Genomic DNA, 24,164 nt, shown 5'->3' with positions numbered 1-24,164 from the left:
TCTTCTGTGTGTGAAGCATCCATGTTTTCACTGACATGGATGGAGACTGTCAGAGACACTGGACTGGTGGGCGGAGTCATACAACCACAGGGTGGACTGGTGGGCGGAGTCATACAACTACAGGGTGGACTGGTGGGTGGAGTCATACAACCACAGGGTGGACTGGTGGGCGGAGTCACACAACCACAGGGTGGTAATTCTAGTTTCTCTAAGAGTCTAAATGCCCTTTTTTTTTTAAATGTATGTCCGGCCAGGACTGAGCTCCATTTTGGGACGTTGTTAAGTACCATCTTGCTACATCAGAGGGAGGACTCTGAGCAGCCTAAGTTCTCATTTGTTGCCCCTCAAATGTCCCTCCAGTCTGCCCAAACACACATCTGGAGGCGCTCTGGTCAGCGCTGGTGCCCCTTAAATGATACTCTGAATGTACGGTACTTTATAAATAGCTGTAGTGAAAACCAACAGAGGAAAATACGTTCAGCAGCATATGGAAGTCAGAGTTGATGTAATGGTGTAGAGTTGCTCCAGCAGTTTGATTTAAACCATCTGTGTGGTGTTTACTTGACTCAGATGTGGAGAAGATTAACAGAGGGCATTCAGAAATGTGTTTGCCTCAGTGGCCACAGGATTAGGCTGAACACAGAGGTTACACGCATGTTTATATTCATTAAATTAACAGCTGAACTTTCACACAATCTTTGTCCACGTTAGTATTCACTCATATCTTGATACAAGTCACGTTTTCCCCACAGAGCACCAGTGCTCTCTGAAACCTTCCTGTGCAGCCCTGCTCGGGGCTGAACGCTAACAGAGGCCTGCTATTGAGAAGTTGACAGCTACGCTCCGAAGCTTTTAGCGAGCGGGGGGTTGTTCCTCCAGAGACACAGATACAGTAGTGTGATGTGTTTGTACAGAAACCACAAACTTAAGGTGCCCTTTCCAAAACATGTCTGAGACTGACTGCGTCGTCTGAGTCTGATTTCACAGTGAGCTGAAGGACACACACGTTCACACTGAGCTTCAGTCAGCAGCAGGGCTTTAAAGACATAACTGAAGCCATGTGGAGCCACATGTATCTTAAAGCTTTCTGAAAGATTTCAGCCTTCATCATATTCAGGTTTTATATTACTGGGAAGATATGTTGAAGTCGGACATATTTAAATCTCTCCTTCACACTGTCCTGTGCAAATGATTCCCTCAAGCAGAATTTGAATTGTATAATATTAGGCTAAAATAACATTTCCGCATGTCTTAACCTATATTTCAATTTAAAAATGGTATAAATCTGCATGTCCAGCTGGTAGGAGGCCCCGGGGCAGACCCAGAACACACTGGAGGGATTACATATCAGCCTCTGGGCCCCCAGCAGGAGCTGGAAAGCATCACTGGGGAGGGTGTGATTATATGATGCCATTATATAGTCTTCCTAACGATTGTTTTTAAACTCAGTGAACACAGATAATGTTTGATTGAAATTTCTCCCATTTGTCAGGAAACTGAAAACCTGATCATATTGTTGATGTTAGAGATCAAGAGTGAGGGGAGAGAATGAGACGGAATATACAAAAGATACCCAGAAAGAATTAAACCAAACTTCAACATTTTGGGAAATATAATTGCTAACTTACTCGGAATCAGATGAGTCTGTCTGTCCATCCCATTCTTGTAACCGTGATATCTCAAGAACGCCTTGAGGGAATTTCTTAAAATATGGCACAAACATCCACTTTGATTCAAGGATGACGTGATAAGAATTTGATGGTCAAAGGTCAACGTAACCTTGTTCGTCTAATTTTTGTGAACACGATATCTTAAGAACACCTTTAGGGCCTTTTTCTTTTTTTCAAATTTGGCACAAACATCCAACTGGACTCAGTGATGAACTGATTAGAATTTGGTCGTCTAAAGACTTGGTCACTGTGACCCCGTCTGTCTCATTCTTGTGATGAGTCCATCTGTCCGTCCCATTCTTGTAAATGCAGTATCTCGAGAACGCCTCGAGGGAATTTCTTTAAATTTGGCACAAACATCAACTTTGAGTCAAGGATGAACTGATAAGAATTTGGTGGACAATGGTCAGTGTGACCTTGTTCGTCTCATTTTCATGAACACAAAAATGAGACAAACAAAGTCACATTGACCATGATCACTTGGACTCAGCAATGAGATGATTAGATTTTGGTGGTCACAAGTCAAGGTCAAAGTGACCTCAGCCATGTCATTCTCATAAACGCAATATTTCAAGGATGCCTTGGGCTTGTTTGTCTCATTCTTGTGAAACTGATATCTCAAGAACACCCTGAGGTAGTAACATTTGGCACAAACAAGAACACCGAAAGGGAATTACTTCAAGTTGGGCACAAACGTCAAATGCAATATGTCAAGAACACCTTTTTCAGATTTGGCACACACATTTTCAAGATCCAAGTCAGTGTGACCTTACATCTGTCTCATTCTTGAGAATGTGATATCCCAAAAAGGCCTTGAGAGATTTCTTCAAATTTGGCACAAACGTCTGTTTGGACTCAACAGTGAACTGATAGAATTTGGAGGTCAAAAGTCAGTGTGACCTCATGGTTTTGACCATAACTCAAGATTTCATACACTAATCATGTGGAAAGCTTGGCACAAATGTCTAACAGGATAAAAGAATGAAGTGATGACATTTTATAATCAAAAGGTCAAAGGTCAGCTCCACTGTGACATCATCATGTTTTAACATTATCTCAGGAACAGAAGGGGAGACATTTGGTCAGATACTGAATTGGTGACAGCAGACTTTGCTCCTCGTTGCCCACCTTTTAAAACTCAAAATATCCACTTGCATGTTTCTGATAATCAGTGTTTTGATTTATAGAAAAGCCGAAATGTATCCTCAGATTGGTCTTAACGTTTTCTTTTCCTTTTCTTCATGTGCAGCTGAAATCATGCAGAAGTCCAGATGCACGTTAGCGTTCAGCTTCCTGTTAGGGTTGTGGTTACCTTACTGTCTGGCCCAGACCACACCGTCAAACCGAGCCACCCGGATGCCCACACGAGCAGCCACGCCAGCAGCCACACGAGCAGCCACGCTGTCACCCACACGAGCAGCCACGCCGTCACCCACACCGTCCCCGTCCCCCCAGGCCCAGACCGAGCGGCTAAAGGTCAGACTGTCTGGATACCCCCGAAAACACAATGAGGGTCGGATAGAGCTTTTCTACAAGGGAGAGTGGGGGACCATCTGTGACGATGACTTCTCCATATCTAACGCCAATGTGCTCTGTCGCCAACTGGGCTTCGTCTCAGCCACGGGATGGACACACAGCGCCAAATACGGCAAGGGACAAGGTAAGAGGGACCTCAGGCAGGTTTAAGACACTGTGTGCTCTGCCATGTAGAAATGTATGGTGAGTGTATTTAAATGACATAAAGAATTTTGTTTGTTAAAGTCATATTTGCAGCTTTAGTTTTCACCCCTCCTGTGATCCAAGTAGGTCAAAACAAATCTAAAAAAATCATACTTTAATTTTGAAAGACTGTGGAGAGCTTGCTGCTGTGAGTTCCCAGAACACCAGTGTCACTTCCAGGCCTGGACTGATTGCCTCTGCAGGCCTGGGAGTGTGCTGGAGCCACACTGACAGTCTGCTGCCTGCACAGGGAAAATCTGGCTGGACAACGTGCTGTGTAACGGAGGTGAGAAGAGCATCGAGCTCTGCAAGTCTCGCGGCTGGGGAAACAGTGACTGCACTCATGACGAGGACGCCGGAGTCGTGTGCAAAGACGAGAGGATTCCTGGCTTTGTGGACTCAAACGTGATTGACGTAAGTTGCTAAATTTCATTTAAAGAGATGTTGTAATGTTGTTGCAGTGAAAACGCTGCTCATTAAGAAGCTGTTATGAGCTCATAAAGTCAGCTGTTGTGTTTACAGTCCTGCTGCTCCACAGCCTATAGACTATAAGACTGAACACACACGGAGGACACTCAGAGCCTCAGAGCTGCTCCACCTGAAGCTGACACACACATGGTGCTGATTATCTCTGCTCTCTGTGTCTCTACCTTTAAAACAGAAGCTACAGTTTATCATCCTGAGGTGACGTCATGTGTGAAGAGCTTCCTCAGTATCCCTGACATACCTTTCCTAACAGAGCAGCATCAGCTCCTTTGACTGTTTGTGTGGTTGTGGAGAAGCGCAGGGTCGTGACCTCAGGGTCACCGGTTCAGGTGTGAAATTCTGCTGTTGTGTTGTCGTCCTTTCCTTCAGCACCAGCTCTCAGTTAAGCTGGGCACACACTGTAGGATACGAGACAGTTTTAGGAACCCAGCCATCCATTTTCATCCACTTATCCGGGGCCGGGTCTTGAGGGCAGCAGGCTAAGAAAGCACCCCATCCGTCCCTCTCCCCAGCAACACTTTCCAGCTCCTCCTGGAGGACCCCGAGGCGTTCCCAGGCCAGATGAGATACCTAATCCCTCCAGTGTGTTCTGGGTCTGCCCCGGGGCCTCCTACCAGTGGGACCTGCCTGGAACACAGGAGGATCCTGTCCTGCTTTTTTGCCCTTGAATGAGGAGGAACTTGACTCCACCTACACCAGTGGAATCATTCACTGCCTGTGGAGTTATTCAGAGAGTGTTTGTGTTCATGTACTCTCAGGTGGGACCGATGGCTGAATGAATGTGAAGTGTTTACTGAGGAGATCAAGTGTTCTCAGTTAAACTCTGCCTGGATAAATAAAGATTTAACACGGAGGGAAGTTTTGAATCTCGCTCTGAGAAAACACAGTCGGGTGGGACGTTGGCTGAGCTGCTTCCAGCTGCTCATCATTTTTCCATCTGTCCTCTTTGATGTCCGTTTGTATAACCGACCGGTCCGAGGTGAACAAGGTTAGACCGGGGGACTCGTCTGACTGGACGAGGTGTCTCTGTTACAGAGAGGGACCCACAGCCACAACTACTCTTCCTCTTTCTCACTGCCTGCTGCTGCGAGTCAGTCCAATGTGACGTCCAGACTTCAATCTGTGACCACAAGCCAGATTTTTTTTTTCCAAATAAACCACAGCGGAAGTGACTCATTGCAGAGCTGGCAATCAGAGATAATCACGTTCACCACTTATGAGCTGTTGAGACTTAAAGTTACTGTCTGTAACAGCTGTGAGTCACCGTTCAGTCTGGTCCCCTCATTCAGGAGACTTAAAGAGACGGGCTCAAGTGAATACACATCTGTGGGCTTGATTAATTTCCTGCAAACTAAATGCTCCCAACTTTATTAAAAAGATTTATTTAAAGATTTAAGTGCAGTAATGGAACTTAAGTTTTTTGACGACACCTGTGCTGTGTTTTCAACCCACTGCTGACACATTTTACACACATGATCAGTTAATTCTTAATTGATAAACAGATACAGATTCTGAGTTTGGAAGCAAATTAATTTAAATTGTCCTCATCTTCTCCAATCAGGCTCATGTCAATGAGAACAAGATAGAGGAGGTGCGACTCCGGTCCGTGGTCACCATGTCCAGGAAGAAGGTGCCTGTGACGGAGGGCGTGGTGGAGGTGAGGTACAAAGACGGCTGGGCGCAGATCTGTGACCTGGGATGGACGATCAAAAACACACGTGTGGTCTGCGGCATGCTGGGATTCCCTCATGAGAGGAAGGTCAACAAGAACTTCTACAAGTAAGTGAAGTGCTCGACTTCAACCATCAACCACCGGGGTGGCTGTGGCTCAGGAGGTAGTGTGGGTTGTCCACCAATCAGAAGATCTGCGGTTCAGTCCCCAGCTCCTCCTGTGCGCATGCTGAATTATCCTTGGGCCCCCAATGGCTTGGAGCACATGTAAATATTCAAACTAAGTAGTAGGTGGGACCTCATGTGGTAGCCTTTGCCACCAGTGTATGAATGGGTGAATGTGACAAGTGGGGTAAAAGCGCTTCGAGTGGTTTGAAAGAGGAAGTCAATTTCCTAAAACCTGACTGTGGTTCATGTGTTTAAAGCTGAGACATAACAACTTACAAATAAAAATCTGAGCTTCAGGACCCAGATATCATAAAAGTTTATCAGTTTATATTCCCTCATTTAATGAAAACAGACTGTAGCTCATTTTCATGGTTACTTAAAGGTATAGTTTGTGTTCGGGCTCCAGACTGTGACTATTAAGTCACATTTTGTAACCATGGAGCACCAGTGCAGCTTGCAAATGTTACTGATAAATGAATGAGAGGCCTATTAGTTTGTTTCCCACTCACAGTAAAGAAATCATCAAGTTTAATGGTGCCGCTGTTGCAGTTGAACTTTTAACAGGTTTAACGATAGTGTCGGTGTGTGTTTTTGTATCTGGCTGTGACTATTTACTCACATTTTGTGACCATGGAGCACCGGTGTGACATACAAATACTAATAATAAATAACAGAAAGACATGTTAGTTTGTTTCTTGGTCACAGTAAAGAAATCATCAAGTTTAATGTTGCCTCTGTTACAGTTTAACTTTAAACAAGTTTAATGATAGTGTGAGCAGGTGAGGCGTGTGTTTTTGTATCTGCAGGTCTACAGGCTGCAAACCTTTAGTCACATTTTGTGACCATGGAGCACCAGTGTGACATGCAAATACTAATAATAAATGAACGAGAGATGTGTCAGTTTGTTTCAGGGTCACAGTGAAGCGCAGTTGTAACAGTTTAACTTTCTGCTAACTGCTAGCAGCTAACTGTTGACCGGAAGCTTCAAATTCACAACAAAAACATCAACACGTAAGATGAGCCAGGTGCTTCAAAAATAAAATCACCAGTGGTTTGATTTATTTAAATATAACAATACTATATTTAGCATTATTATAACAGTATTTAATTAGATTTTTTGAGTTGTATTTTAGTAGGCTACAACAGTTTAGAGTAGATTTCTAAATGCCGAGGTATATATTGTTTATTATCATGTAGCCTTAAAATATCGCAATATAATTTATAAGCAATATATCGCTCAGCCGTAACTGATACCACTCTCATGTCTGTACAATAGATATGAAGCACACAGCTAGCAGCTGGTTAGCTGAGCATAAAGACTGGAAACAGCAAATGACGCCCCCTGTGAAAACTCACTGTGACCTTCTTCTTTGTGTTTTAAACAAACAAAATATAAAGTATGAATTAGTGAGTTAAAAAGGTGCCTATAGGCGTATTTTGTTATCATAACTGGACAGAGCCAGGCTCTCTTTATGTTAAGCTAAGCTAAGCAGCTGCTTCATGTTGAACAGATATGAGAGTGGAGTTAATCTGCTCATCAAACTCTGGGCAAGAGAAAGATTGAGGTCACAAAGGTTCGGCCTCTAATCTCACTTAGCAGAGCGGCTGTAACTTTCTCCTCCACTCATGACGGGATGTTTGCTTCAGTGTGTTTGACATTTCGTGGTTTTCATGTGTAAAGCAAAGTGTGAACAGTTTGACCAAACCACGTGCAGGATCTCAGTCTTTGTTATAAAGAGTGGACATTATAGAGGTGCCGTTTATCGTAGATGTTAGAGCGACTCTGTGTAGACTCTCTGCCAGAGCTGCAGCTCCACATCAGAGCACATGATGATCCTCTGATTGTTCTGTTTCTTATTTCTGTCCTTTGAGGATGTTTTTGATTTTCCTTCGAAACGACAGAGACGCCACTTTTTTTTTTTTTTTGTCTCGGTCGGGTCACATAGTTTATGTTCTTGTCTCTGTTCATTACTTGCAGAGGAAGTTAAAGAGCGATTAGTTACAGCCTGCAGAGATGGAAAAGCACAGATCAGTGGGGGAGGTTGTTTTTACATCTGCAGGGCTGCAGGCTGACAGTTTAAAACACTGAGATATCTGCAATGAAATCTCAACAATTAAATAATAATAAAAACAGCTACAGTTGAAACAATTATTGACAGAATATTAACCACAAATGTGAGTCACGGTTTATTGTTTTATTTGTTTAATGAGGCAAAAATGTCAGCCTGCTCTCAGCTGGTTTAAAATAATTTTAAATTGACTATTGTCATGGCTCCACAGTGGCGACTGTCATGATCAGAGGCATTAGGGTTGGCCAACTGCACGTCCCATTATCATGAACACAATATCTCAAGATGGCCACGAGGGAATGTCTTCAAATTTGGCACAAATGTTCACTTGATCTCAAGGATGAACTGATTGATTTTTGGTGGTCAAAGGTCAAGGTCACTGTGACCTTATCTGTGTCATTCTTGTGAACGCGATATCTCAAGGACACCCTGAGGGAATTTGGATTGAACAGACCCTGCTGTGGTTTGTGAGGACAGTGGTCACACTGGTGGACTCAGGATTGAATAGACCCTGCTGTGGTTTGTGAGGACAGTGGTCACACTGGTGGACTCTCAGACCTCCACTTTCTTCTCCCAGTTTGTTCTTCCAGTATGAGTGCACACATTCCTGGCTGCGCTCCAGCTGAAGGCGTCTCGGTCCTCCCCTGCTGATGGTTCACAGTAGTCTGAGGNAGACCTCCACTTTCTTCTCCCAGTTTGTTCTTCCAGAGTGCACACATTCCTGGCTGCGCTCCAGCTGAAGGCGTCTCGGTCCTCCCCTGCTGATGGTTCGCAGTAGTCTGAGGGGAAATGTGTGTTTTCTGTCAGGCGTGTGTGAAGGCTGAGGCTCGGAGGGATGGAGTGGGGTCTGGGGGGGGGGGGGGGGGGGGNGGGGGGGGGGGGGGGTCACATAATGCACAGACAACAACGACTGGAGAGAAGCCAACCTGCTCTGAGAGACAGTCAGACTGTTCTGTGTCGTATCGGTCCTCGGGAAATCTGTTGTATTGAACGAGGAGACGATGGACGATCAGGTTTACTTGTAAAGAATGTACCCTCTCCAATCAGAGTTTGTTCGTCATCAATCATTAAACCAATCAATTCTATTCTCACATATAGTGAAATAAAATACAACTTCAGTGAAATTAAATCCTGTAGGTTTTGTGCATTAAAAGTCTGTAATAGTCAATATAATTTAAGGCAGTGACCTCATTCAGCATTATTGTGTCCTGAGTGTAGAAGCTCCTTCTGAGCCTCTCGGTGCTGCCTGGTGAAACTGGTACCTTCGTCTCGACCTCAGCAAGTTGAGAACTCAGTTCTCTGACTGGTTGGGATCTTTAATGATTCTCCTAGACCAGGGGTCGTCAACCTGCAGCTCCAGAACAGCATGTGGCTCTTTAGCTCCTCTCCAGTGGCTCCCTGTGGCATTAACACACAATCATACGGAAATGATTAACCGCGCCGAGCCATGCCAGAGATGGAGCGTCTCTGGAGCAGGTCCACAGATTTCAAAGCCCGCCCTCAAACGGGTAGCGGTGACGTCAAATGAGCATTGTCACATTTCTGCATCGACTTTTGGTGACGTGTCAGAGGCAGTTTAAAAGCATCTGCTGCTAATACCAGAAGATACTTTGTCAATTTCTACTGTGTTTGAAAAATAAAAAAATAGAATGGCAAGCCCCTGGTCCACTGCTGAAACACAAGCCCTGCTCGCTCTGTTGAGAGAGAAGACCAGAAATGAGGTCTATCGATTTACTGCCTGCAAGCTGGAGGAGATAGGGATCCAGTGTTCCTCTGTGCAGTGCCGTGAGAAAATTAAAAACCTCTGCCAGCAGTGGGGCAGACAGAGAACGTTCTGGTGGTTCAATTAATGGATGCAGTGCTAGAAAGCAGCCCTCAGTGAATGAAGGTCCGAGGATTCAGTCGGCAACTTTCCTCCTAGGGAGGTTTCAAGATGTATTTTAGCAAAATGCTGATAAATGCTTTGGTGATAGTCCAAACATGCCTTTGCTGAGTGATTCTTACATTCTTCAACTGTAAAAATGCGTAGCCTATACACCGATTTAAAAAAATGTTCTAAAATGTGTGTCTTACATTTGTGGCCTGGCGTCGTTTTATTAGCGATGGCTACAGTAGCGTTGAGTCTCTCTGCCTGGGCTCGCTGTGGATTCCAAAGTCTCAGAGTAAAATAGAGAATCTAATGGTGTATGGACAAATTTGTTTGCTTTCAGTGGCAACACTGTGAAGGTAAGGAGCCAAATAATCAAAGGTAGCCGACTGCAGAGGAGCCAGCTTGTGCTAAAACAGATATTTACTGATGTCGTCTTATATCGATCGCAGGCCCCTGAACTGAATCAGAATCATCGTAGTAATCTTTGTGATATCAGCAAATATCAAATACGGTATTGTGATGAAACTTGTGATTTACAGCCTGAGCAGGTCGCTGTGATCAACTCAAGTCTATAATGAAAACACCAGGCAATCTGATGGGGTGAATTTTGAAGTAAAAAAACCCTTAAACTAATTTAAAACAGACTTATGGAGAAATCTGAGCAGTTTATTTGGTGAGTTTTTCACTGTGTCGCTGTCACTGGACCTCTGTGGTACAACCAGCCAACAACAGGCAGATACAGTGTGTATTAATGAGGTGATGTAGCTGCTGAGACTCAGACGGTCACCGTGGTGCTGAATATTTGGAATAGCTCAGTAATTGTGATCATTCGTCGGTGACCTGAAGTCTGTGACATGGTGAACTGGAGACCTGAGGAATGTCAAATATGTGATTCACTGCAGACCCTCCAGTACTTTAACCTGAGAGAGATGTGTGTGTGCAGCCCAGAGACAGTGTGTGTTTGCAGCCCAGAGCCTGTGTGTGTTTGCATGTCGTCTCTCTCCTGTATGTGATGGACTGTGGATGTCTCACTGTTGCAGACGTCTGAAAAAGCGAGCGGCTGAGAAGGTCTCCAGGCCAAAGGTTAATGTTTCAGCCGGTGGAAGGTACACTGTCCGCGGGAAAACCCACCGTCGTCTGTTGACTGTAGCTGTGACAGTGGGTTTCCTGTTGGAGTCGACCATAGCTCCTGTTTAGCTCCTCATATCACATTATCATGATGTGCAGCATGTGAATGGGTCGTAGAGTTTTTATTTCATCCTCCTAAAACTCACGGTTGCCTTTTGTAGATGTTTCTTCTCATTTCTCTTTTGTGTCTTTCTGTCACATTTCCACTGACATGGCGCAGACTGTAGAGACCTCTGATCAGAATCATCACTTTGCTCTCAACATGAAGTTAATTTGGACCTTTCAAGGCCCTTCTTAAAGGGACACATGTCACCAATCTGTGCTCTGTCAGTGACTGGGGATTAATGTTTCCACAGATTAGTCCTTTAATTCAACAGCTGTTAATCCCATTCCTCACCACGGCATGCTTTTTTGGAGGAGGTCGATAACTTTTCATCCTGGGTTCTTCAACTGTAGAAAGTCACAGGCCACATGACACGAGCCGACCTGCATCTGTCCAACATTAATCTGCAAAGAATTCACAGCTCAGAGCGCCAGGTGGGCGGAGTCTGCCACGTTGAACAACGAGAGATAGTTATGAAAATGTGACACCAATTATGAAATGTCCTCAGGCTGGAAAATCACATCGAACATGAGCTTGAAGGGACTGTTCATTATTTATGATGGAGGAGGGGGAGGCTTGTCAAATAATTTTTTAAGCACTGGGAGGGACTTGTGTTTTTTATTTTGGCTTAGGGGAGGGGCACACAGCTTTAAATGGCTGTATTTTGGATTTATTTTACTGATTCTCTTACCGCTTTTTAAAAAAAAAATTATTTAGTTTTTCGACAGCAGTTTATTTAACAACAATATAAATCATGATAAACAGAATAATTTCCCCTGCTGTTCAGATTTTTTCAGAATTTAAGAACTTTGTATATTTTGAGAGAGATGAAGTGAACATATGAGCTCCATGAAATATAAGTAAGGAGGGCACTTTAGAAAAGGGGAAAAAAATAAAATAAAATAAAATAAACGAGTCTTTTGTCTCATTTTCTGAAGATGAAGAAAAAAAATAATCTGAAAAGTGTTTTTTTTTTCATTCATATTTTATTGAACTTTTATGCTGTCTTTTCTAACATAACCAGTGTCACCAAGTGTAAACAAATGTATATATGTACACACGCAAGAGGGAAAAAAACTAAAAATGTACAAGTAATTCTTAAAAATAAATAAATATATATTTTTATTTCTACAGAAATATGCACCACTGAAAACATACAACCTCGGGCAGAATTTGAAGTTAGTCCTGGTATTTTCTTTTTTTTTTTTTTTTTTATGTTCATAAACCTTTACCCCTGAAAAGTGTTTTTTAAAAGCATTTTTGTAGTTTTTTTTTATAAAAAAAAACCCCCCAAACAACTTTTTCTTTTGTTGAAAGAAAATTTAAACCACCAAAATTACATCATTTATCAGCCCGAAACTGTAAAAACAGAAATTATCGTTACATTTTCAAATTTTACAATGGTCCTTCGACACATCATGGGCAGATGCTTATGTAAAAGAAAAAAAAAACAATAAATAAATAAATAAATATATAAAAACAAATCTCAGCATTAATTCGTAATATTTCATCAAAACCACTTTATTTTACATCTTAAATAAAATTTGGCCAAAAATAAACTGTTTACTCAAACTAACCAGCATGAACGACAGGAGTGAAAAACTGAGGCTTTATTCGGCTCCAGGAGTTCATCTTCAACTTTAACATTTAAACATTAAAGGGTTTAGTTGAATATTAAAATAAAAAAAGTTTTAAAAATCTATAGATTCATTTATGGTGAAGGGAGGGTCAAAAATATTTTTAGCTTTGGGCAGGGTCAAAAAAAAACAACCCAAAGTCACACCCTCCTCTGATAAGTGAAGAACAGTCCCTGAGGAGATAAAAACAAATTATTACAGTGAATAACCAAAAAATGATATTTCAAAGGCTACAGGATGATTGCTTTAAAGGACATGCTTGTATGTTTTCCAGCCAACACTCAGACACCTCTCGGTACTCTCTGACTTCTCTACCCCGTCTGTGACTCCCACCTTCAGGCCTGTTTGTTCCTACTGGACACTCAGATCTTTAAAAAATAGGTCACAAATATCTAATTTCCTTTTTCAGTGATTATGAAACCAGCTGGACTCTGAAGCTTTTAGCAAACTTTACCCAAACTGCCTGAAGATGTCATTCACAGAATGAACTACACTTCTCTTTTAAGGCCTGTCCTGACACAGTTGAAGAACCCACTGACACAGACTGTGTGTGGCTGATGATATTATTGATGATATTATTGATGATATCACCATCTAATATCATGTTTTAATCATCACACCCACCTCTGAAGTTTAAAAGCACTGTCAGACTGAATCAATGTGGGAACTTGAGGTTCACATTGGCACAACAGAAACACTACAGTCATAGTTTGTACTAACACACATGTTAATGTTGATGCTTTACATGTCTGACGCAATGTGGCCAAAAGTATGTGGACACTGGAACAATACGTTCATCCAGTTTATCATTCTGGATCCTATTTTCAGATGTTCTTTGTGTCCAACAATTTTTGAAACTGGTTTATTACTGAGTGAGAGCGCTGCAGTTGGCAGCTGCGAAACAGGCTGTAACGTCACCACTCGAGGCATGTTCACTCTGTCAGTGTCCGTCCACTAACAGTGTTTGTTTTGTCACTGACAGGCTCAGATTGTTATTCTAAGTGTGTGACAGCATTATGAAAGGATCCCTACAGAGATAGAGCTTTGTGTTAAAGAATAAGATCCTTTTTGTTTAACCAGAAACAGTCCTGAAATCACCGTCACCAAACCCACCAGACTGCATTTAAATAAACAGTCATGTTAGTGTGTACAGAGGCAGCATGTTGTCACAGCTAACTGGGTGAATTAAGGGTTAATTTAAACCAAACCAGAGCTGGTGATTGTTGGAACAGTGGAAAGATGAACCAAGATGGTTTCTGTGAGTTTTAATTTGTTTCTGTCAACTCTGAATGAAGTGTGTTTTATCTCTATCTCTGCAGGGATCCTTTCATAATGTTGTCAGACACTTAGAATAACAATCTGAGCCTGTCAGTGACAAAAACAAACACTGTTAGTGGATGTACACTGACGGTGTGAACATCCACTGAGTGGTGACAATGAAGCCTGTCTTGCAGCTGCTGGCTGCAGCGCTGCTGGACCAGTTTCAAAAATGTTGTTCCCATTAGACACTTAGTTCCATAAAAACAGGAGGACTGGGTCCAGGTTGAACTGCTTCCACTAAAACTGAGAAAATGATGTCCCTATGAGCCTGACTTTGTGCATGTAGGCACTGACAGGTTGAAACAGGGACAAAACTTACCCAAACTATAACCACAAAGTTAGAAGCACACTATTGTTAATAAAAAGTAACATGCAGTTCCCAAACTAAAAAAAAGAGCAAGAGTTTGTAGAAAAGTGTGTCCACATACTTTTGGCCGTGCGGTGAACAGTGAGTCTGTGCTGATGTCAAAATAACTGATGAATGTCTGAATTTTAATTTAATACTTTGTCACATTTGTGTTTATTTACATACATTTACAAAGGATGTGTCACTTTCAACAAACCTGTGTCTCTGTGACTTTTGACTTTCATTTTAACTTATGTGTTGATAATAACAGCCGTGTTGAAGGAGACACATCCTTTGGAACGGTCTAACTACAGTTTTTAACATAATTGTGCGTCCTGTAACTTTTGTCTCTGTGATGTTTCACTTTGTCAGCTGATGTCTGGTCTCCTAACGGTGCAGTCTAACCCCTCTTTACCTTGCAGGCACACATCCAAAGCTAAAGCTAACTCTAAGTCTAAACAGAGCAGCGCTGGCAAAAGGTAAAACTGAGGAGAGACAGTTCAGTGGGTAAATTCAAGCTGTCTGAAAACACCCACACACATGCTGCTTCCACAGGCCTGAGAATCAGAACAAAAGCCGACAAGAGATGTTTAAATATTTAGTTAAAGTATGAATGTAGTGGACATGCAGAAGAGTCCTGATGTGCACATGATGTACGAGCTTGTAATGTGCAAATTATTACGAGGATGTTTGATCATAAAAGTTAAAGGAATACTTACATATTCAGTCCCTTGGCACAAGTCAGATAAGAAGCATAATCCCACTGTCATGTATGTATGAATTTAAAGCCAGCACAATAAATGTTGGAATTGTGTGTTTCTGCAAATCAGGGATGTTTCATTTATTAATGATGAAGCTGAAACAATGACATTTTACATTTCAACAGCGCTGTAGTTAACATGTGGTCATATAAAGGAACAAAAACCACTCGGTCAAGGTGGATTTATACTTGTGCATCAGCTCTATGTAGAGCCTATGCACGTTGCTGATGTGAGCATTTATACTTGTGTGGTGGTGTGAAGTGCTGTAAAGTATAGCTGATTCAAAACACACATGAAACACACATTAAACACACATTAAACATGGCTTAATAGAGACAATTTCAAACACAAATCAGCTTCACTATAACTCGCAGCATTCACAGACAAACACTTGTTTTTATCTGGACACATTTTCCCCACAAATACAACATGCTAACGTTATTAGCACAAGCCTATGGCATTTTACATTGTATAAATTAGCCTAGCAGCTAGCAGAGATTTCCTCTGCTCATATGAAGCCAGGATAAATCACACACAAGACTTAGAATACTATTTTAGTGGAGGCTTTATTGTCTTCAGAATTTATTGTTTCTTATCTGTGAAATTAAAGTAAATCAAAGCTTTGTTTCCACTGAGGGAAATGGTTTCAGCTTACAGAGGCAGACAGGAGGTCTGCGTCACCATGGTGCACGTCAGGCTATGGCATTTTGATGTGTCTTTGTGAAGTGTAATTAGCAGTAGCTTTCCAATGTTAGTGTAAAATGGTAAAAGTGTTTAACCAGTGAAGATGAGTCTGTAGTCCATACTGTGCAGAGTTAGAATGAGACAGCTGATGTTTCCGTCCCCACAGTCGTCGTCCCTGTCTCTGCTCCCTGCAGGTTATATTTGGAGCGTCAGAAGAACTTCTACCACATCCACTCTGTGGCGTGTACAGGCACTGAGGTCCATCTGGCAGCCTGCCCGCTGGAGTTCAGCAAACCCAACACCACCACGACCTGCGAGGGCGGCATTGCGGCCGTCGTCAGCTGCATGCCGGGGCCGCTGTTCATGCAGAACAACGGCCAGAAAAAGAAACTGAAAACTTCGGTAAAGTCGTCTTTAAATCAAGAACAGTTTAACACAGTCAACACTTTTAAATTAACAATAAAATTAACAGTGGGTCCGTTCTGTTCAAGCGTCCCTGTAAACCATGACAGTCAGACAATGAGCCAGCAGACACCAGGACCCTGAAACTGAAGCAGCTAAATGGAACTCAGCCATCATTAACTTGATATTTATATTTGTGCTTTTCTCACTGTAACATTAAAAATGTGCAGAGCAATGTGAGGCTGAAGGGAGGCGCCAAGCTGGGCGAGGGTCGGGTGGAGGTGCTGAAAGACAACGAGTGGGGGACGGTGTGTGACGACCGCTGGGACCTGCTGTCCGCCAGCGTCGTCTGCAGGGAGCTCGGCTTCGGCAGCGCCAAGGAGGCTCTCACCGGAGCCCGCATGGGGCAAGGTTAGTTAAAACCACAGACTGTATAAATGATGGACGTAGCTACTGTGACGTCACCCACTGGAACGCTGTTTTTAAGCCTGTTTTAAGTTCTGAGGATCCTCGTGCCACAAAATCCTTTCACATGATTTCTGTTCATGAGCACAGCCTGGTTTAATCTGTGCTTTGTGTTAAATCCTTGTGAACCTCCATCACCTGAGGTCAGAGTGTTTCTAACTGTCCTCAGACTTCAGTCATCAGCTGTCTATCTGCAGCCTGTCTTATCTCTCAGATCATGATGAGGCACATTCCTGCACACATTCCTCATTTGGAGCTTTATTTTAATAAGTGAAGGAATTCTGTGCATGAAGACAGTAAAGAAACAAAGTCATGAAATAAAGACGCCAACACAGTAAACAAATGTGCTGTTTCTCCTCGGACCCCGTCTCTACAACAACACACACATCTCAGTGATTTATTTCATCTTTAAATAACTTTTTTTTTTTAAATAGAAACTCAGACATCGGCCGCTACATTCCTGACACTAACCCTCCCATACAGTTCCTCATTCGTTAAATAGCTCTTTCTTTTCTAAGTGTCCGTCGGACATTTTTTAGAACAGAAAACCATCTGTGTTGTTCCAGCCAGGCTGTGGAACATTTCACGTGAAAATGAGGCGGTCGATTTTAGAAAGGCGGCTCGTGTCTGAGCCACCTGGCTCCCACATGAGGAACATAAATCTGCTCAGTTTACTACAGACGGCACATGCAGCTGAAATGCTTCATATACCAAACTGTTTTGGGTTTAAAAATACTGCTGCTGATCTCACAGAAATTATTCAAATATTTAATATCTTAAAATAAAAAGGCAGCATGATGAAGGTCACAGGAAGTGAAACATTCCTGTACTAATTATTCTCCAACAAACAAACCTGTAAGTGTTGTGCCGTCATTTCACTCAGACTAAAGGAGTCAGCTTGATATTGAAATATTAAGATTCAGGTTTATTTACTCCAGATCACAAATCGTGGTATAAACATACAAACATATGACAAGGCAGCAATACATCATCTTCAGCCCTGTTCACACAGGACCAGTGTTCCCTGGGGACCTCTAGTCATTTGTAATAATTACAGAGGTCGTCAGTGATCTTAAATCTGTGTGAACCTCCAATGTACGTAATTTGTCAAGTAAAAATTCCACCGCAAATTACCCGCCATATTTCAGTGATAATATTAGTCCCATGCCCAATGCCAACTCGTCAAATACTGACACTGGGTCAGTGGCCCTCAGCGTCAGTTACCTGCGCACAGAGGCCCGCTTTAGCGTCTCTACTCCAAGCAAACAAACTTCAACTCCGACAGGAGGTCGTGTTGGTTAGATGGGTCAAACAAACACAGGACTTTCACCCAGGAGACCGCTGTTCATGTCCTGTGTGAAACCAAACGTCAACTGTGAGTTACATGATGTGATACACAACATTATGTCACCCTAATAAGACCTACTTATTTTAACCCAAACCCTGATCTGTTTTGTTGCCCTTTATTTATGAAGTTAACCTAAAAACGAAGTAAACCTACGTTGTAAGTTAATTTAGGAAACGACTGTATGCATTTAAAGTTCTAGTTTAAAGGTTGAGTGCAGAGATGCTCGACTTGCTTTGCCCAGGGGCCAATTTTGCAAAATGACAGGAAGCCAGGGGCCACTTAATAAACAAACATTAATATCATCAGTATAAGTAATGAGTATAATAAATTGCCTGTTTCCAACCTTTCAGTGCTTGCGGTCCTGTGTCGCAGCAGCTTGACAGAGTTCAGGTGTATGAAGGGCCGTTTCTAGGATTTTAGGACATTGGAGGCGTGGCTTGGACGTCTGTAGGGGGTCCTGGGGATCCAAACCCAGGACTTTATTTTTTTTTATAAACAACCTATATTTTTATGCTTTTTTTATGCACCCTGGCACTTTGTTTATATTCTAAGTATGAAAAAAATCCCATTGTGAATGAACTTATTTTCACTGTGAATCAAAAAAATTGTTGGCGGGCCCCTCAGCACCCTGTCAAGGGCCAGATTTGCCTCACTTGCCCTAAACTGAGTATCACCGGTGCAGTGTGTAGGATGCAGTGGCATGTAGCAGTGAGGTTGCAAAACTGAAAATTTTCCTGTGTGTCAAGTGTGTTGGAAAACTATGGTGGCTGACATGAAAGGCAAATGTGCCTATCTACAGCCAGTGTTTGATTTGTCAATTCTGGGCTACTGTAGAAATAACATGACGGACTTTGTGGAAGAGGACCCGCTCCATATGTAGAAATAAACGGCTCATTCTAAGGTAACACAACGATATACCCTAAAGAAAACATACTTATTATATTATCTTCTGTGACTGTTATTTATGCCCCTGAATCCTACACTGGACCTTTAATGAGCGGAATATTTGAAAGGACACAGTGCATATAACAAGCGAACATTGACATGCTGTCCCTTGGTGTCCAAAAGTGACACTACAGGATCATGGTTTGACGTGGCGGGCTGATGACCAAGTATTTGACGAGTCGGGAGTGACACCATGTTGCCACCCTGACTTTGTGTATCCCGTGCAGACGTGCCACAGGACACACAGACATAAGGGGTAATTTCTAAGTCACGTGAGGTCCCCTGGTAACTCTGGTCCAAATAAGGCTTTAGTGTGTGTGTGTGTGTGTGTGTGTTTAGTTTGGTAGAGAAGAAACAAACGGTCTTTTGAAGGGCTCTGGGTGGGGATGTCGTCTCTCTCGTGTGTGTACATTATGATTTCCACCGCAGAGGAAGTGGGTCGGAGACTCGTCACAGAATCTCTTTGAGGCAGCAGCAGAACCTGGTCTGTGCTCAGATGGATGTCAGACCACCACCTGGCTGAATCCGGCCCAGAAACATTCCCACACGTCACTGCTGAAGGAAGGAATTCCTTTCATTACACTGTCCCTCATGGAGCGACGGCTCAGTGGTGATGGAGTGAGAGTTTAGAGGGTGGATGTAAACTGGAGTGTCGCTGACGGAGAACATGCTCAGCAAACACGCCTCAGGTTAAAGCGTGAGTCTCATGAGGTACTGTACATGTGATGGCATCATCTGGACGCCATAACCATCCGGTCTGTGCAGAAACATGCTCAAATGTTGCAGCAACAGAAATCTGAAAAAATATCACAGCCAACATCTGAACATCCTGTCAGCTGTCTCTGCTTCAGCTTGTGTCAACCACAGACCTTATTTCAGACATCGAACCAAAAACACACTTCAAGAGGAAGGAACAGGAAGTGCAAACATGCCAAATCATTTCCTGGTGTTAGGACTTATTTCTGGGACACTCCATGGGAAAGGAGTCTGTCGCCTGTATTTAGCAGGTTTACCTGTGTTTAAAAACCCACCTACATGTGCTGACTGGTGGAAAAAGGATATAACTTTAAAGCTGCTGTCTGTGTCTGTCTGTGTCTGTGTGTCCAGGAATGGGTCCGATCTACATGAACGAGGTGAAGTGTCTCGGCCATGAGAAGTCCATCTGGAACTGCCCCTTTAAAAACATCACATCAGAGGACTGTCAGCACATGGAGGACGCCGCCATCCGCTGCAACGTGCCTCACATGGGCCTCGAGCACTCGGTCAGAGCTGAACCTCCTTATTTCAGTGTTTTATCTCAATATTGTGCCGTTAACATGAGGAGAAGTTAATGAAATTAATAATGCCAGTGTTGTTGTGCCATCTATTGCATCAGACAGGAGAAGATAGTGAGTGTAGATTAGTTTTAACTGCATTAGTTTTCTGCTTTGTTAAATGTAGTTTAGGAGAGAACATTTTACTTTGTGTTTATGATGTGATCCATTCAGTTAGCTCTCTGCTGCTCTAACAGTCTTTTTAGTTGTAGTGCTAACGTGTTAGATGTAGAGCTGAAGCTCACAGAAATCTCACATTTTCACTCAACAGTTCGTCACTGCTGTCACGAAAAACACTGATGTCATTTTATCTCTTCCTTAGTGTCATATTCGAATGTTCTGAGTTTGTTAAATTGCTTCAGACCTGCTCAGGCCAAATTTGTTGTTTGAAAATGAGTAAAAAAAAATATTTTCTTTTTGTGACAGCAGTGATTTCCTTTTAACACAGATGGGCGAATTCACAAGAATGGACTGCGGATTCTGCGTCCGATTCACAAAACATTTGCATGAATGATGTTACAGCACAAACACGCCCGTAAGTTCTGCAGCTGAGTGCAGTTTGCCTGTTTTTAATGCGTCTAATTACAAATATCCATGTGGCAAAGTATAAATGTTGCCTTCAGGTGAAGAACACAGTCGGCAGAACGACAAAGAGAGAAAAAGAAAAGTGAAATTTTCAGACAGTGAGCCACAGGTCCTGACCGACGAGGTGCGGAGGCATTCAACAAAGCTTCAGGCAACAAATTTAAATGTGACGTTGCGGCACCACCTGCATTTTTTATGCTACAAGTCTATTTCTATTGCATTAAGTGAAGTGTAATCTGCACAGACAGACAGCTGTTTAAAATCACACAAATATCCCACTGTATATGTTTTTAACTATTAACCTTATACTACCTTATATATGTGGCACTCGATTGGTCGGCTCCCAGTCTGTCTGTGAGCAGCAGATTCCCCTCACTCTCTACAGTGTGCAGGGATATAAAATCAACAAATCCATAAATACAAACACTGTTGATTCTTCCCGTGAAGAAGACATGAAACATATTGTGGTTGAGGTAACGTCTGCTGTCAGTCAGCCTGGTGAAATCAGTTTGACCTGCCGTGGTCCTCTCAGCTCTGCAGGAGCTGCTGCTGACAGACGGCGGCTTCTGTGGACAGAGACGCTGAGTGCAGGTCTGAGTTGGAGTGGATTTAAAGCTACTTTCTCCATGGCGACGATAGTAACAATCACATTGCACGCCAAAATATGACGATGTCTGCGGCAAAAATTTCCAACATGAAAGTATAGTGTCGAAAGTGTTGCACACCCAAACATAAACCAGGCGTCACTGTGTGTGGCTTTCAGCACTGATCTGTGTGAGTTAGACTCTTCATGCACTGAGGCTCATTTGCAAAGAAAGGGGGCAATTTTATGGCAAACGTTTGCATATCACCAAATTTAGATACATGCACATAGCACAGCAGCACCGAGACGCTGTGTACCTGGCAGGGCAGATATGGCCACTTCACACTACACAACTTCAGCACTCAATTTTCCACTCACTGACAGTTTTTGGAGCTCCCAAAAACAAAAGCCTCAGATCAGAGGCAAAGCGGCATTGGCTCGGAGCTCACAAATTTTAGGTTGAGTGCTACGTGTGAACCGTGCAAGGACATGAGCTGAGAGGCTTGCCAAGGCACTGCAGATGCTCCACAGACATCGAGCATGCAAAATTTCTGGACCTGTGAGGAACTGTCAGTGAGCTACAGCCAATGAGAGCGCAGACATTGGTTCAGGACAGAGACAAACTGCACTGCAGCACTTTCCAAATTGTGTGTGTGTTTGAGAGGAGGAGATAGAAAGTGACAAAGAGGGGAAGAGAAGGTGAAAGGTGGACTATTGCACGCACTTTGAAAGTGGTGTAGTGTGAACTCAGCTTCAAGGGTGCAGTTCACCCTTTGCTGCGGTTTTGAGAATCCTTCTGGTCGTATCTGTGCAGGGTTAGCGTCGTAACAGCCGCGCCGTCCTCTTGTGAATTCGCCCACGAGTATTTCTGGTTGTGTAGTTTGTATTTTACCAGATTATACTCCATGTTTCCTGTAGATACACACAGAGGCCGGACTGAGCTGCATAAAAACTCTGAAAGAGTGCTCTTTTATTTTATCGATAGTTTTAGATACGTGTAAACCACGTCACCTGTAAGACTGACAGAGTTTTTATCCAGCCCGGCTCTTGTGTATCTACGCCCTGCTTTGTGGCTCCTAACCGCTCGGCCCCTCACAGATCCGACTCACAGGAGGACGGACCCGTTACGAGGGCCGCGTGGAGGTGCTGGGCTCAGACTCTAACGGGACGCAGAGCTGGGGTCTGGTCTGTGGAGAGACCTGGAGCACCAAGGAGGCCATGGTGGTCTGCAGGCAGATGGGTCTGGGCTACGCTAACCAGGGTCTGCAAGTAGGTTATTAACACCACTGAGACAGGCGTCCTGCAGCAGAGCAGAGCTGCTACGTAGTGTGTTTCACATATGGAAATATAATGTGCTGTCATGAACACTCAACAGTCCGTACAGATATTTTTATGCATACATGTTCAAATGTATTCAGTATTTCTGCTCACATATGATCTAATATGTGCAGCATACAAATATGTGTTAGTGGATCTCGTAGAACATCTAAATATTTTAAAACATATCTAACATGCTTCATACTGGTGTCTGTGTTTCAGCAATATACTTGAACATGTATGTACAATCAAACCTGCCAACCTCGGGATCATAAAACTGGGGAGGATTTCAAAACTGAATTTTCAGAGACTTTGTTTCCTGCGTCCTGGTGACTTTTGAAGAATGAAAATAACAAAATAATACGTACACTGTAACAGCATTTATGCCTTCACACTTGTGATAGCCGTGACTCGAGGCATTAGTTTTTGGGTTGTCTGTCCGTCCCATTCTCGTGAACACAATATCTTAAGAACGCCTTAAAGGAATGTCTTCAAATTTGGCACAAACGTCCACTTGGGCTCAATAATGAACTGATTAGATTTTGGTGGTCAAAGGTCAAAAGTCAAGGTGACTGTGACCTTGCATCTGTTGCATTCTCATGAACGCGATATCTCAAAAACACCTTGAGAGATTTTTTTCAAATTTGGCACAAACTTCCACTTGAACTTGAGAATGACCTAATTAGAATTTTGTGGTCAAAGGTCAGTGTGACCTCACAAAACATGTTTTTGGCCATAACTGAAGAATTCATTCACTAANTGGACTGGTGGGAGGAGTCATACAACCACAGGGTGGACTGGTGGGAGGAGTCATACAACCACAGGGCAGTGACTCTAGTTTTTCCCTGCATTCTCATAACTTTTGAAGAATGAACATGATAAAATAATAAGTACACTGCAGCAGCATTTTTATGTTAAATACTTTAATTTTACGTCTAATTCTCAGGACAGAATAATTCGCCCCTCTGGCAAAAACTAATCATCAGTTTTCCTTTTTTTGCACCGTGTGTGACCTCCATGCTTATCATAAAAAATTAATGCGGCAGATTTGACAAAATGCACGACTCTTTTCCTTTAAAACTCTCTATAAGAAACGAGAATCCTTCTTCTCGGTACATCTGAAATTTGCTTTCCATTTACTCGCCATTTCTCTCCGTCTGTCACTCACAGAGGAGGACGAGGTGCGAGCAGCTCTCTGCAGCGTCACTGTATCATGCAGCTCTGTTGTTGTCCAGCTGGAAACAGAAGACTTTTAAACTTTTAACAGGCTGCGATAAGGATAAAATGGAAAGAAAAATACAGGAGCATTGTGAACCCGGGAGAGGGAAATGAAAAACAGAAGTCTGTGTAAATCAGCAGGGTTGGCAGTGTGGTATCAATGTGTGACAGTACATTATAAGTTCCATATGTCGTAGATGATCATGATACTGTTTTGGTCTCTTCTGTGTGGCCACACCAAAACAGACTCACATGAAGTTTCTAATCAAACTCAAAAGCCACTCACCACTAAAGCCAAGCAGTGACCTCATCAGGAAACCACGCTGGCGCTCCCAACGCCAAGAACAGTCTAACCA

At 42.9% G+C, this 24,164-nt stretch overlaps 1 protein-coding gene across 4 annotated transcripts in view; it reads left to right on the top strand.

The window, feature by feature from the left end:
- Positions 1-24,164, top strand: part of loxl3b (lysyl oxidase-like 3b) — a 37,344-nt gene that overhangs the window by 6,731 nt on the left and 6,449 nt on the right. For 2 of the 4 annotated variants that reach the window (XM_050062119.1, XM_050062116.1), the window contains exons 2-10: positions 2,920-3,330; positions 3,640-3,803; positions 5,437-5,654; positions 10,694-10,759; positions 14,610-14,666; positions 15,827-16,034; positions 16,265-16,445; positions 19,900-20,054; positions 22,372-22,542. In XM_050062119.1, the coding sequence (XP_049918076.1) occupies positions 2,928-3,330; positions 3,640-3,803; positions 5,437-5,654; positions 10,694-10,759; positions 14,610-14,666; positions 15,827-16,034; positions 16,265-16,445; positions 19,900-20,054; positions 22,372-22,542 (1,623 nt within the window). In that variant the 5' untranslated portion in view covers positions 2,920-2,927. The remainder of the gene's footprint in view (positions 1-2,919; positions 3,331-3,639; positions 3,804-5,436; positions 5,655-10,693; positions 10,760-14,609; positions 14,667-15,826; positions 16,035-16,264; positions 16,446-19,899; positions 20,055-22,371; positions 22,543-24,164) is intronic. The other 2 variants (XM_050062117.1, XM_050062118.1) reach the window with 2 other exon arrangements.

This window comes from Epinephelus moara, chromosome 14 (assembly GCF_006386435.1).
Source record: "Epinephelus moara isolate mb chromosome 14, YSFRI_EMoa_1.0, whole genome shotgun sequence".
NCBI lineage: Eukaryota > Metazoa > Chordata > Actinopteri > Perciformes > Serranidae > Epinephelus > Epinephelus moara.
This window is presented reverse-complemented; position numbering and strand designations above follow the sequence as displayed.